This window comes from Drosophila melanogaster, chromosome 2R (assembly GCF_000001215.4).
Source record: "Drosophila melanogaster chromosome 2R".
Taxonomy (NCBI): domain Eukaryota; kingdom Metazoa; phylum Arthropoda; class Insecta; order Diptera; family Drosophilidae; genus Drosophila; species Drosophila melanogaster.
Genome location: NT_033778.4, coordinates 18,377,264 through 18,389,800, shown reverse-complemented (window position 1 = coordinate 18,389,800; position 12,537 = coordinate 18,377,264). Strand labels below are relative to the sequence as shown.

The 12,537-nt window shown below is 36.5% G+C and overlaps 8 protein-coding genes and 1 long non-coding RNA gene across 11 annotated transcripts; 3 read left to right on the top strand and 6 right to left on the bottom strand.

Annotated features, from left to right (window-relative positions):
- Window positions 1-357: 357 nt before the first annotated feature.
- Window positions 358-806, bottom strand: BomT2 (Bomanin Tailed 2). The gene is made up of 2 exons (NM_144110.2): window positions 638-806; window positions 358-571 (listed from the first exon to the last, which is right to left on the bottom strand). Exons 1-2 carry the CDS (start codon window positions 699-701, stop codon window positions 405-407), a joined length of 231 nt encoding a protein of 76 aa, NP_652367.1. The 5' UTR covers window positions 702-806; the 3' UTR covers window positions 358-404.
- Window positions 807-1,066: 260 nt separating this feature from the next.
- Window positions 1,067-1,906, bottom strand: BomS3 (Bomanin Short 3). 2 transcript variants are annotated; one of them, NM_001299640.1, is made up of 2 exons: window positions 1,565-1,906; window positions 1,067-1,493 (listed from the first exon to the last, which is right to left on the bottom strand). In NM_001299640.1, exons 1-2 carry the CDS (start codon window positions 1,614-1,616, stop codon window positions 1,426-1,428), a joined length of 120 nt encoding a protein of 39 aa, NP_001286569.1. In that variant the 5' UTR covers window positions 1,617-1,906; the 3' UTR covers window positions 1,067-1,425. The 2 variants fall into 2 exon arrangements, with proteins under 2 accessions (NP_001286569.1, NP_652368.1); NM_144111.3 differs by having other exon boundaries at window positions 1,311-1,493; window positions 1,565-1,682.
- Window positions 1,907-2,770: 864 nt separating this feature from the next.
- On the bottom strand, window positions 2,771-3,199 carry BomS2 (Bomanin Short 2). The gene is made up of 2 exons (NM_166277.3): window positions 3,071-3,199; window positions 2,771-3,008 (listed from the first exon to the last, which is right to left on the bottom strand). The coding sequence occupies exons 1-2, from the start codon at window positions 3,126-3,128 to the stop codon at window positions 2,929-2,931; spliced, it is 138 nt and encodes a 45-aa protein (NP_725776.1). The 5' UTR covers window positions 3,129-3,199; the 3' UTR covers window positions 2,771-2,928.
- Window positions 3,200-4,211: 1,012 nt separating this feature from the next.
- Window positions 4,212-4,977, top strand: BomBc2 (Bomanin Bicipital 2). 2 transcript variants are annotated; one of them, NM_137476.4, is made up of 2 exons: window positions 4,212-4,287; window positions 4,343-4,977. In NM_137476.4, exons 1-2 carry the CDS (start codon window positions 4,230-4,232, stop codon window positions 4,747-4,749), a joined length of 465 nt encoding a protein of 154 aa, NP_611320.2. In that variant the 5' UTR covers window positions 4,212-4,229; the 3' UTR covers window positions 4,750-4,977. The 2 variants fall into 2 exon arrangements, with proteins under 2 accessions (NP_611320.2, NP_001163193.1); NM_001169722.2 differs by having other exon boundaries at window positions 4,343-4,771.
- On the bottom strand, window positions 4,890-5,234 carry BomS4 (Bomanin Short 4). The gene is made up of 2 exons (NM_145336.3): window positions 5,107-5,234; window positions 4,890-5,042 (listed from the first exon to the last, which is right to left on the bottom strand). The coding sequence occupies exons 1-2, from the start codon at window positions 5,162-5,164 to the stop codon at window positions 4,963-4,965; spliced, it is 138 nt and encodes a 45-aa protein (NP_663309.1). The 5' UTR covers window positions 5,165-5,234; the 3' UTR covers window positions 4,890-4,962.
- Window positions 5,235-5,422: 188 nt separating this feature from the next.
- On the bottom strand, window positions 5,423-5,852 carry BomS1 (Bomanin Short 1). Its single transcript, NM_137475.3, has 2 exons — window positions 5,721-5,852; window positions 5,423-5,651 (listed from the first exon to the last, which is right to left on the bottom strand). The coding sequence occupies exons 1-2, from the start codon at window positions 5,776-5,778 to the stop codon at window positions 5,572-5,574; spliced, it is 138 nt and encodes a 45-aa protein (NP_611319.1). The 5' UTR covers window positions 5,779-5,852; the 3' UTR covers window positions 5,423-5,571.
- A 713-nt stretch (window positions 5,853-6,565) lies between these two features.
- BomBc1 (Bomanin Bicipital 1) lies at window positions 6,566-7,097 on the top strand. Its single transcript, NM_137474.5, has 2 exons — window positions 6,566-6,655; window positions 6,720-7,097. The coding sequence occupies exons 1-2, from the start codon at window positions 6,598-6,600 to the stop codon at window positions 7,013-7,015; spliced, it is 354 nt and encodes a 117-aa protein (NP_611318.2). The 5' UTR covers window positions 6,566-6,597; the 3' UTR covers window positions 7,016-7,097.
- An 859-nt stretch (window positions 7,098-7,956) lies between these two features.
- BomT1 (Bomanin Tailed 1) lies at window positions 7,957-8,408 on the top strand. Its single transcript, NM_001259476.2, has 2 exons — window positions 7,957-8,104; window positions 8,167-8,408. Exons 1-2 carry the CDS (start codon window positions 8,038-8,040, stop codon window positions 8,289-8,291), a joined length of 192 nt encoding a protein of 63 aa, NP_001246405.1. The 5' UTR covers window positions 7,957-8,037; the 3' UTR covers window positions 8,292-8,408.
- Window positions 8,409-11,604: 3,196 nt separating this feature from the next.
- On the bottom strand, window positions 11,605-12,314 carry lncRNA:CR42736 (long non-coding RNA:CR42736). Its single transcript, NR_124617.1, has 3 exons — window positions 12,157-12,314; window positions 11,856-12,092; window positions 11,605-11,751 (listed from the first exon to the last, which is right to left on the bottom strand). It is a non-coding gene; the product is annotated as a long non-coding RNA:CR42736 (long non-coding RNA).
- Window positions 12,315-12,537: the final 223 nt, after the last annotated feature.

The following is a 12,537-nucleotide window of genomic DNA, read 5'->3' as shown; positions in this document are numbered from 1 at the left end:
TACATTCAGAACAATGGCAAAACAAAATAAAGCGATAGCGATCAATCAATCGAATATAAATAATAATAGATTATTGTAGATTTGTCTCAAATAGGAAATCTAATTCCAAAATCAATATGAATAAATATAAAAATTAAAGCTAAATTATTTAAAGCTTCCTAGCGGTTTAAACAAAGCTGGGAATTAAATTAAATTTACAGATTTTAATCTAATATGCAATTGCTATAATCTAAATGCAATTTAAATACCCATAAAGTTGGGATTTGTTAAATAGCAGTTTTAATATGTGACTAAATCTATACGTGATAAGGGTTGTATTTAAGTTCGCAATTTGTCACAAGCTTAAGGTTTTTTTTTGAGAAATAAAAGATATTATTTTATTAACTTATTGATTACATAGTAATTTAACTGAATATATGATATATAATTCCAAAGAAGATGGCTCCAGATGTGAGTGTGTAAGACATGGATCCAGCTGATTTATGGTCTGGAGGAATTATAATTCCCGGATCATTATCAGGCTTATTGCAGTCAATGCATTTCCCATTGATATACACTTGTCCCGGCGTAGCTGCAATAAGGAAATGATTAGCTAAAAATATCATATATATATTTTATTATTTCATTAAATAATTACCATTAACAGCTGCCAGCAGGCAGAAAAGCAGCATCAAAGTTCCGGCGACTTGAAGAGCTTTCATGTTTTTCCTTGGGGATTTCGAATAAATCTGACTGCCAAAGTGCGAGTGCTCTGCTTTTTATATGCCATAGTACATATAGTATTTGCTATATTATATATATAATTGTTTATAATTATTTTGCGGGATTTTACATAGTTATTTTAAAGAAATGTCTGGAAAGGAGTGCCTATTAATTAGTTGTTTAATTATTGTTATTTATTAAACAAAAAATCGGTAAGCTGTATCGATTTTATTGCTAAACCATACAGTAGCAAGGCTGATCTATTTGGATAATAATGTAATTAATCAAATCATAATATGATAATATAAAATTTGTATTAGTCTTTAAAACATTTATTTGAATTAAATACGGTATTCTCCATCGCCTAAGATCATTTTCAATAATTTGTTTCTCATTCCAGATCTCTAAACTAACAAATAACAAATATTAAGCTGACTTTAAGCGTCTTTTAATGACAAGTGATTGTTTCATAGTTTGTTTTCCTAGAACTTTGTAATACATTTTGCAATTGGAATACATTTAAGTGGTTTGCCTGAACCTCAACTGCCTTTCAGTTGTTATCTATAGAAATCAATAATATTTCCCCATTACAAATAATATGTTGTTTTGTTTGGAATATATTTAATATGGGCACTTGATTCTAGGAATTTCTATTACATTTTCGACTTAAAAATATGTGTGGCTGTGTGAACTTCAACTGGCATCCTTCATTCTCCGCTGCCCTTAGGCCCTCACATTGCAGACGCGGCAATCGCCATTGATGATGACATTGCCAGGATTCAGGGGAGTGGCTGTGTTGGAAATATAATTAAAATCATAATTAAATAACTTATTTAGTTTGTAAATAGTTGGCATTACTCACCGTTGGCCAGAGCCAGCAGACCCAAAACGAAGGCGAGTGATAGGAATTTCATGTTGTTGGTTTTTGTGGTTGAATTCTGAGCTTGACTCCCGCGTATTAGCCGTTGACAACTGATGCTAAGTGTTGAGAACAACACGCTTTATATAGTCATAGAGCAGCCAAGTGTACCGATCTGTCTTATCAACCAACTGGCAGCGACACCGGGAAAAGTCTGGCCGAGATTGGGATTCTCCCAAGCTCAAGCCAAAGCCAACACCTCCATCGAGAAATTCCCGAGTGCAGCGGTGCGACGTTCTCAATGAAATTGAGCGTAAACAAGTGCAGACTGATAGCCCCGAGCTGCGCGATTGGAAGAGGGAAATCCAAGCTGGTCCAGAACGCGATTCTATTCACGTGCAAGGTGGCCAGATTGCAAACCTGATTCCATTTGACTTGGCGGCGCCCCATGCGATTCGTTTTTCCCAGTATTGCGAACCCGTTTTAATGCGTTCAATTCCGCCGAATCAATAAACTGTCATATTAGCACACAGTTTATTAGCAAGTTTTATGCAAAAAAGGTTAGCCAAGGTACTTGGAAAGATTATGGTTTTGGATTGGCAGGGAGTCATAGTTTTTTTTTGTAAGAAAGTCAATATGGCTATGTAAATAATTTAAAATGAAATTCAGGCATAAAGCTCAACTTTATTTAAGTATTTTGAAAAACAATTATTTCTATAATTAAATTCTTACTTCTTTCAATTACTAAATACCAAAATTATTTAAAATTAGAATGACACCTAATGGTAATTTTTTCGAATTTTAAATACAGTTTCATTTATTTTTATTAAATAACAAGTTTTCTTATCTATATTCTGAAATAATTATATAGTTTTCATCAAAAATAAAATTATAACATTATTTTTCGTCATTTAAGGCTATAGGAATTTAGAGTATAGTATATACAAATAAATTAAGAAAAGGTTAATATGCGTGCAACAGTGCGTATGAGTAATGTCCATCATAAGAGGCGTGCCTTTTGGAGCCTTTAGAAAGTTTTTTCAATAGCAAGTATTTAAAGATCATATTTAATATGTATATATACATATTTGTATATATTTGGCTTTAATTTGCATTGAAATTGTGTTAATCAAATGCTTTAGTGAACATTTCTTGTTTAGCTACTTGTTTATATTAGCTGCAAGGTATTAAAAATACGAAAATAGTTTTGTTTTTTCACCATTTTATTTGTAATTGGCGATGTATTTTTTACTACTAGTTTTCATTTTAGTACAAGAGTGAGAGTATAAATATGGTGCTTTGGATTTGAGGTAAGTTTTGGCCCATCTTCGAAATTAAGGCGAGTACTTTCCTACTTTCCTACTTTCCTACTTTCCACCGTGCACATTGCAGTATTTGCAGTCCCCGTTGATTACCACATTTCCTGGATCGGGCGACAGGGGAACAGCTGCGGAAGAAATAAATAATTTATAAAGTAATCAAATAGCTATAAAATATAGTATTACTAACCGTTGGCCAGAGCCAGCAGACCGAACACAAAGACGGTGACGACTGAGAAGAACTTCATATTGATTCTGGTTTGGTTGTTGTGGCTTTGATTTGCTAAATGCACAAGCAATCGATTGAATTCAACTGATGCTCTTGGCTAGTTCGATTGGATCTTATATAGCTCAGCCTGGAATCTTGGAGCAGCAAATGTGCATTGGTTGGACGGAGGCCACTGATAACCCCCATCGAATCGAAAGCGCTTGGGAAAACACAGAAAGTTGAGCGTTCAATAGCATTTGTTTTGCGTATTTAAATCTGGAAATTCCAGTCCCGTGTTTATGGGCGTGTTATGTGAACCAACAGGTAGAAGCTAAGATTGCTTTAATGTTCGAGAGAAAACCATTGGAGTTCTTAGAAGTATTCAAAATAGTTGCAGTTCAATATAGCTTTCAATCATTTGTCTTTCTTTATAAGAACTGAATAATTTGTTTTTTGTTTTGTTTACAAACAAAGTTTGTTGTTGTTTTTTACCTCGATTTGAAGCACATGCACCTGCAAAGTTTTGCATATATTTCAATATAGAAATGTGTTGTGCTCAGTGAAATTGAAACCGGCTTATAACATTTTGAATACAAAGTCTGCACGTGCTACAAATTAAATTAACACGTATACACTTGCATTCAAAAACGAGTTCATTAAACTTACTATTGAGTATGTTTTTAAATAATAATATTCTGTAGTAATCTTTTTAACAATTACTACAAAGAAAGCGTTATATTCTTCTTGTAACCATTAAATGAAATTTTATACGCAGTCAATATAATATTTAAAAAAAAGTTAGAACTCAGGGAATAATTAACTAAATCATGTTAGAATATGGTTAATCTATAATAAATAGCTGAAATAAAATTGCATCAGCCGCTTTGTAAATTGTATTGATTTTAAAAAAAAGATGATAATTTATTATATTTTGAAAAGCACTCATTTCCTTTAATCTCCTACACAGGCAACAGTCAATAGTTCAGCTTTGTTTTAAAACAAAGGTGTACTCAATTCCAGCCAGATCGGTTTTAAATTTGTATACATTATATATATAGATTATACAGATTATAAATCTCAGCTAATCGGCACGGCTATAAAAAGAAGGCGACGCCGATCAATCGGCTTAGAGGGAATCATAATGAAGAGCCTGACGTTATTGGCGCTTTTGATCTTGGCCACGTTGGCCTTTGTCCACGGTCGGTTTGAAGGCCAAAAGGTTTTAACTTGAATATTAACCGTTCTTCTACCTAGGTGGCAAGGTGACCATCAACGGCAAGTGCGTAAACTGCTCCCATGATCAAACGACTACCACCACGCACAAGCCAACAAGTGGAAAAGGAAGTGGAGGTAGGACGACAGCCCGGCCAAGCTCGAGATCATCTCCAGCCCGCGGTCGCCCATCATGGGATGACGATGATGATGATGACCTGACCGGTGACTGGGCACTGCATCAATCGGCTGGAGGAACTCAATACATTGGCAGGCGTTCGAAGCGTCAGTCACGCGGTGGTCAGTACATCGATTTGGGCGGATCTGGCGGAAGGGGTGGAGGCGGAGGATGGGCAGGATCTGGCATAACCACCATCGATTCCAGTGGCTATCCCGGCGGAACACTGGTGCGCAATAGTGATTGCGTCGGTTGCAATATTCGCGGATAAAGTCAATAAATTATTGAAACACTAAGAAATTATCTTTTTTTTAAAACGAAGATTGTTTAAACTTATGTGGTGGAGGAATCATCTGTAAACCAATATTCGAATTTTTTCTTATAGTCTCTATAAATGATTGCGATTTAAATACAATTTACAATATAGCTTTCATTTTATTACATTTTTATTATGATGCTAAATATAAGTTTTGATTAAAAATTTCTATTTGCCACCACGAACATTGCAATTCACACAGTCGCCATTGATGATAACATTTCCTGGATCGGGTGACAACGGAATAGCTGTTGAATAAGATGATTATTTACTTAAGTAATCAACTAATTAATCTTTGTAGGTTCTACACACCATTGGCCAAAGCCAGAAGACCAAGCACAAAGACAGTGACGATTGCAAAGAATCGCATATTGATTTTCAATTAATAGATCCGGTTTTATAAGCTGAACACACCGGACAAACGATCAACTACAACTGATGCTCTCGATTAAGGGAAACCGATCTTATATAGCAGATAGTCGGATCTAGGAGTGAATCAAGTGCCATATGAGATGAGAGCGATTGATTGATAGCTGCTGACAAAATATTTTTTTCGTGGGAAATATAGATTTACACTTTTTGTTTTGATTAATTCGAAAATACTAAAAATAAAAAACATCTTTTGTTTAGTTAGAAAGGAAATAGAATCCTCTATTTGTATGTATTTCTTTGATTTGCATTTTTAATTCTATGTATTATTCCAGTAAAAAATGGTAACAGCTTTTGTGTTCTAGTTTGTAGACTATGTCCTTTTTCGAATCCTTGGGTTGAAACTTCCTACTTGCCACCGTGGACATTGCACACCCTGCAATCGCCATTGATGATCACATTTCCTGGATCGGGCGACAGTGGAACAGCTGGAAAATAATAATAATAATAAAATTAGTTAAATCATCAAATAGGCAATTTCAATTAGTTTTACTCACCATTGGCCACAGCCAGCAGACCGAGCACAAAAACGGTGACGACTGAGAAGAATTTCATATTGATTCTGGATGGATTTCTCCGGTTTTGGATACTGAGTGCACTGGGCAATTGATTGGATTGAACTGATGATCTCGGCTAGTTGGAGCCGATCTTATATAGTCGAGCGTCGGATTAGAGAGCCACGCGAATTGGTGATAAGCCGTGTATTTGGGAAAACACAAGCATTTAATCGGTAGACTTAAGATGAAGTCTTCAAAGAAGGTAAAAGTACGCATATTTCAGACTTTTTTTTTATAAGAATTTTATATAAATTATTATTTTAATTATTAATTATTAATTTCAGGTAAATCGGTAGAATCATTGGTAAGAAGCATTTTTTAAGAAATAGCTTGTTTTAAGTTTTATATAAATATATAAATATAATTAAGTAAAAGTTGTAAAAGTTGTCGAACAAATTATGCAGATGAAATGAGACAATGGGTATTCTTATATTTATATATAATTGTCAAGAAAAGCAAATTTAATGATAACCGAAGACATTAAATTATTGATGGCATAAAAATCTGTATATTTTATCACAAACATGATAAACATGAGCTAGAATGTAAAAATCAAAACAATCTAAAAATTCTATATTTTACAAATAAGCTTTCATTCGATTTCTAGCTAGCAATAAGCAAAGTAAGAAGCTTGTGGAAAACCCCTGTCAAGAGTTATCTGTAAATTGAACTGGTTTCTGGGGGCGAATCCCGCACCTATCCACCCTTGGTTGTGCCTCCACTGCAATCTGGTTTTCATAACAAAGCGAATGGGAATGCTTAAAAGCTCACAGATTCCATGTGTCTCGAATAGATTCGTCTTGCACGCAGATTGAGAATGAAGTGCCTGATTCTGTCCTTTGCAATTTTCGTTGTCCTGGCTTCCCAGGCTACGGGTAAGAATCAGATGGGCGCGCCTTTCAATGTCACAATTTCGCTTATTATTTTATTATTCCGCAGCCGGAAATGTGATTATCGGCGGAGTATGCCAGGATTGCAGTCCGCCGGTGGCGGAAAACGTCGTAGTCGGTGGCCAATCCTACAGGACGGGTAGGCCGGGCCAGGGAACGGTGTATATCAATTCCCCTGGCGCATATCTAGGAGCTCTCGATGGTCCCATTCGGCGAACTGGCGCTGGCGGCGGAGGAGGCGGTGGCGCCCAGTATCCGGATGGTTACAGTGGTCGTCTGCCAGGTGGCACTTACCTTCACAATAAGGATTGCGTGGGCTGCAGCATCAGCGGGGGCGGGGATTAACGAAATTATATTGTGATTTGTACATAAAATACCTCGCATTTTTTAATTTTCGGGCATAATTTATAATTCTTTAAAAAATCTGAAAATTTGGTATAGTTACTTTATGTCATATTTTATAGAATCTTATTGGTTCAGACCTTTATAAATGTCCTTTATAAATTTTGATAAAATTAATTTTCCAACTGTTTTTTGAGTTTCGTAGAGACAAACATTTTTAATTAAAAAGTAAAATTATATAAGAGCTATTAAGTAATCAAAGCTAATAAAAAAGTTATAAATCAATTAGAAAATCAAAAAGACCCTCGTTTAATACGCTTATTAAACATATGATGGCATTTTATTACCAATTTAAAATTTTAATTTTTCCTTTTCATTTCTTTTTATCAAAGCATTGTTTATTGGTCGGAAAAAAAAAGTTTTGTTTGCGCAATATACAAGTTTACATACTTTACTTCCATAGAATTTTATTAATATTTGCGGTATTCGACCATAATTGAATACATACATGCACTGAAAATACTTTTTACGACAATATTCATTTTTCAATTTAAATGAAATTCTACAAAAATATTAAGAACTTCAAATGTGTGTTTTAAATAAAGTAGTTCGAAAATTAACTTTAACAGATACTTAGTATAGTTTTTCAAGTAATAGAGCTTCATATTACTTATGATTATTACACAACTCGAAAATAATATGCATTGCATATCTGAAATATTCCCCCTACGTCATATTACTCTTATCACAACTATAACTTAGAATACTACTTAAATAATAAGCTGATTTAGTTGAAGCTTTTGAGATGCTTTTGAGATGCACTGCCTCTGAGTCAAACGTTCAGTTGAGTGGTATACGTTATCAAGAGCGATGGGGCTTTTGGAAAACCCAAAGATCTATAAAATATTCTAGGGTATTTTCTGTTACTCCCGTGTTATTCACCGTCGAGATGAAAAGATGCAGCCGTATAAATCGCACTGGAATTGAGCGATCGCAGTTATTGACTCGTCTCAATTGTCGCAGCGATGAAGTGGTTTTCGATTTTGTTTGCGCTACTGGCGCTCATTTTCTTCGTCGAATTTGGATATGCTCGTAAGTTCTATCTATAAAAATTATTCCAATGAATATCTATAAAAATATGTTACTTATTTCAGGAACAATTCCCAGGATTACCATTCGCAATGGCGACATTATAGTTCATGGCAATTGCAATGACTGCACGGCACGCGCCACCAAAAACTCGGCTCACTTATCAATCAAATTTACTCGAAGATGGTAAATGTATTTATAAATAAATTACCTCAAACTTGCCATATTAAAACAAAAAACAAAAACTAATTTAAACTACTAAGTATTAGCTTGTGTGCATAAAATAAAAAGAAGTAACTATTATGCTAAAGTGTCACCGTGTTTCTGATTAAAAACCTTCTTTGAAATGTATAAGAATCGAGCTTAAGGCATTGTTCTTCGCTTCCTGACTGCTTCAGCAGTGTACTAAATTAATAATAGCCAAATTGCAATGTTCTCGTAAATTTGTCGTAAACTCAAGACCGGATCGTAAATCATTTGTGGGGCCCGAGGAAAGTTCCGTTTTGGCTTCTGTTTTATGCCTCATTGGTGGAAATATTTCAACAAAAAGGCATAAAAATTGCCATCATATTTGGCTATACCCGCCACCAGGCCGTCGAACACGTGTTTTTCTCGTTTTCCTTGCGGCAAAGGCAAAGGCATTGCCACATACCGCGCTTTCCGCGTGTCCTGTGACCCGTGTCCTTTGAGAGATGTTTTATTGCCAAAGAAAACCGAGCGAAGGCAAACCGCTGTGCGCCTGTAAATGACTCCTCAGGCACCTTTATATTGACTCGTAAAATTGCGACATTTAGTTGTATGTGAGGGGGGGGTGGCCAATCCAATTCAATCCCTACCAGACATTTTCGGCCTGCTTTTCGAGGTAGAAGTCACGGGTTTCCGAGGGGCTTCTCAGAGCTTTAAATTTGATTTTTATTTGCCCCAACCGTTGTTACCGGCAAACGATATTTTTTTTTATCGCACACAAAAACTCTTCGTCCTTCTAGTCTCTGATTTAATTCAGCGGAAATTGAGTTTTGGCCGGGTAGAAAATGGTGGAAAACAATGTCAAGTGGAGCATGAAAGGAATCAAACACTTGATAGATTTTTCCACTTGCCACTCCCTTTTTGCCTGTAATATGAACCTTTGTGCAGCAACTTTGATTAATTTCGTTTTCGAGGTATGAAGAATTTAATTGAATTTTTCAAGTGTGCTGCCGATAAGGACTCAATTTTTAATAATTACATTCATCTCGTTACGTTTGCCGACGGCAAATTGCGCATACGCACAGTTGCACATATAAATTTTCATTTTTTTTTTCATTTTTTATACCGAGTGAAAGAGGCTTTGCCTGTTATTTGTATTTCCATCATGATTTTTTTGAATATTTATAGCGATCAGAAAGTGAAAAATGCCAGTAAAACGTATTGCACACACATTTATTATTACGATTAAATTGTAAAATAATAAATATTTGTTTAATTCTTTGTACTGCAACATGCCCTTCAACATTCTTCTGTAGTGTAGGCAATGGAATTTTTGGATTGTAACAATAGCGAAAATATTCGACATCATATTGAACATTTTCATGAGTGCTAAAGAAAAGATAATATGCAATAAGAGCAAGCTTTTACGTAGATTACATCATTCATTCGAAATACCATTTTCTCATTTATTCGAGCAAATGTCATTGCAACCTAATTACGCATTCTTCCAATTTCCTACCCTTGGTAAAATCGACCGAGAAACCAAATATGCAATCAAATTTTGTCAAACACAGAATGCGCCCGAAACTTTTCCGGCTTATTCGAGTTGGAGGACATGTGGCCAGTCATACATACCACTAAGGGGGGGTAGGAAAACAATTGCCCGACCACGCCCCTCAGGCAGCCCACCGCAATTTCCACATTCACCCAGTGGAGTACCATCACCCCCAAGGCCGATCAACTGGTCATTCAATTTTGCAGGCCCACCGCCCTCGGGCGCCTGCATTATGCAGCTTACCTCGGGCTGATTTCATTTTCGTAATTACCTCACCGACTCGGACTACGCCCCCAAAAACGCCCCACTTCTCTGCATTCAGCTGCAGTGAGAGAAATTTATATGTCTTCCAAAGCAACTTCAGTAATTATAAGTAAAAATATAGGTACATTAATACTTGCCAGATAATTCGTATATAGTATGTTTGTAATATACAATGTATTTATTCGCTAGCACTATCACTAGATAGATTTCATGGAAAAAAGGTTTTATTTAGTATTCACTTTAATCTCTATATTTATATTTATAACAATCTAATCAATCTAACAAATCTAGCTTAAGCAAAAAAATCTATATCTAACTAAGTGATTGTGTATATGCTGTTATCTAACTCTTTATAACTATCTTTAATTATTAAACACCATAGAAATAATTTCTATATATTTTTCAACAATTTCGCTCAACTATTTCGCTCAGTGTCTCGCTCCCCTTTCGTTTAACGACAGGTGGCGCACTGAGGGCTTGTGCTCGCTGAAGCTGGCTTAACGAGTTGATTAAATGCTGTAATTGATGAAATTGCGAATGGGGATGCAAAGGTGTAAATGATCGGCTTGGAATGCCGCCTGGATAAACATGTCATTGTCGTTAGACGATGCCGGTCGATTGGTTAAGCTCCTCCAAAGTGATTCCGAATGGCTCGGCCATCCATCCTGCCCTGTCCGGCGTACCCATCTCACCCGCTCCTCATTGGCCGTCATTAGTGGGCATCAATCAGAGTAGCGGCGGGAATGCGAGCGTATTCATTTCATTTCATAAATATTTGCGGCAAGGGTCGCGGCGAGGCACGACTGCATAAAAGGGTCGCAACAAAAAAGGCAAACGGGAAAAGGTCGGAATAAAAAATGATTTAAAAATTGAAAGGATTATGGGTGAGCGGCAACGGAGCGCGTTAATGTTGATGCTCGGATGCTGGGATGCTCGGATGCTGGGATGGTGCGGATGGGTTCCCTTGGGTCGGATTCTGTGGACCTGGGAATGGGTCTGCTGGTATGTGGCTGGTGTCGCTGTCAGTCAAACAAAACAGGACTGAAACTGAAATCAACGAGTGTGCTGGCTGCTTTCGTTGGCCAACAATATAATTTGAACAGGAATGAAAAATAAACGGGCCGCACGAGATGTGATTTTTTCGTAGCTACAAAATGGGATACTCAACAACAAGGAAGAAAAAAAATGCGAATATAAAGCGTGCAGTTTTGGTATAAATCAAATGAAATATGTGAACAAAATGTTTTTTTTTTTTAAGTTGATTCGTGAAACCGGAATAGACATACAAAATGTGTGGACAAGCACGGTGGAGTAAACAGATTACATAAATTTAATTTATAATACATAAAAAAATTTAAATAAACGCTGATGATTGCGTAAGCAACAAAGAAATTATTGCTTGGTCTTCTTATAAAATCGTTCACAACTGAATTGTTTTGTGAATGGTAAATACAATACATTTTACGAATGATACCCACAATTATTGTTGTTCAAATAGATTTTATTTATTTATGATTGCACAAAGTGAGCATCCACTGTACTTAGAATTTCATTTTCATTACGTTTATATTTGTCCTTGCCATTTCTTTCCCTCTGTCAGCCACTGTGCAGTGACGCCTTTTATTTGAACACGAAAGCACAGACACTGAGAACAAATTTGTTACGTTTTAGTTTTGAAAAACAAATGTTTGTTATATGTTATTATTATATGAAGAAAGACTTATTTGTTAATGAAATCAATTTTTATACCTTGCATACTTTCTGCAACCAGGAGCCTCCAAATTTCTCGCAGTGTATCCACATGGGTGGACTTTCCTCTGACATTGTGTGCATCCTTATCCCATGGAACGGACAACTTCTACGGCTACTGCTGCTGGCAGTTTGCACAACGATAAATGTTATAACTGAGCTGGGGATTTGCAGCTACTGTTCGGAAGTTTGGGAGTGGAACAGCTGCCGGTTTTTGGACCTGGACTTGGTCTTCGACTTGGATGGGCGAAACTCAATTTATTGTCGGTGGCCGCAAGCGGAGGACTTCCCGCACACTTACCCTTCGCATAAGGCTGCCCGCCAGGACATTATCCATCTATCACATTTTGTGTAGCTCCCCGCTCTGTCTCCCTCTCTCTCTCTCTCTCTCTCTCTCTCTCTTTCTCTTTCTCGTTCATCTGTCCTGTGGTTGTGTTTGTTCGACTGGCATTTCCACATTTTCCTCGTTTCCCTTCTTATCCACATTTCCACTTCGCCATCACAGACGTCGGCAGGACTTTATGATGTCCATTCTCGCTTTTCGGCGTTGACTGCTGAAAATTGAAAATCATAATCGCATCAACTTTCTGCACCGAAAACTTTCACCACTGTCTGTGAAAAGTTAAAAATTTTTCTCTGCGACTTTTTTGGCCACCGCCCACCAAAAGTAGGCATGGCACAA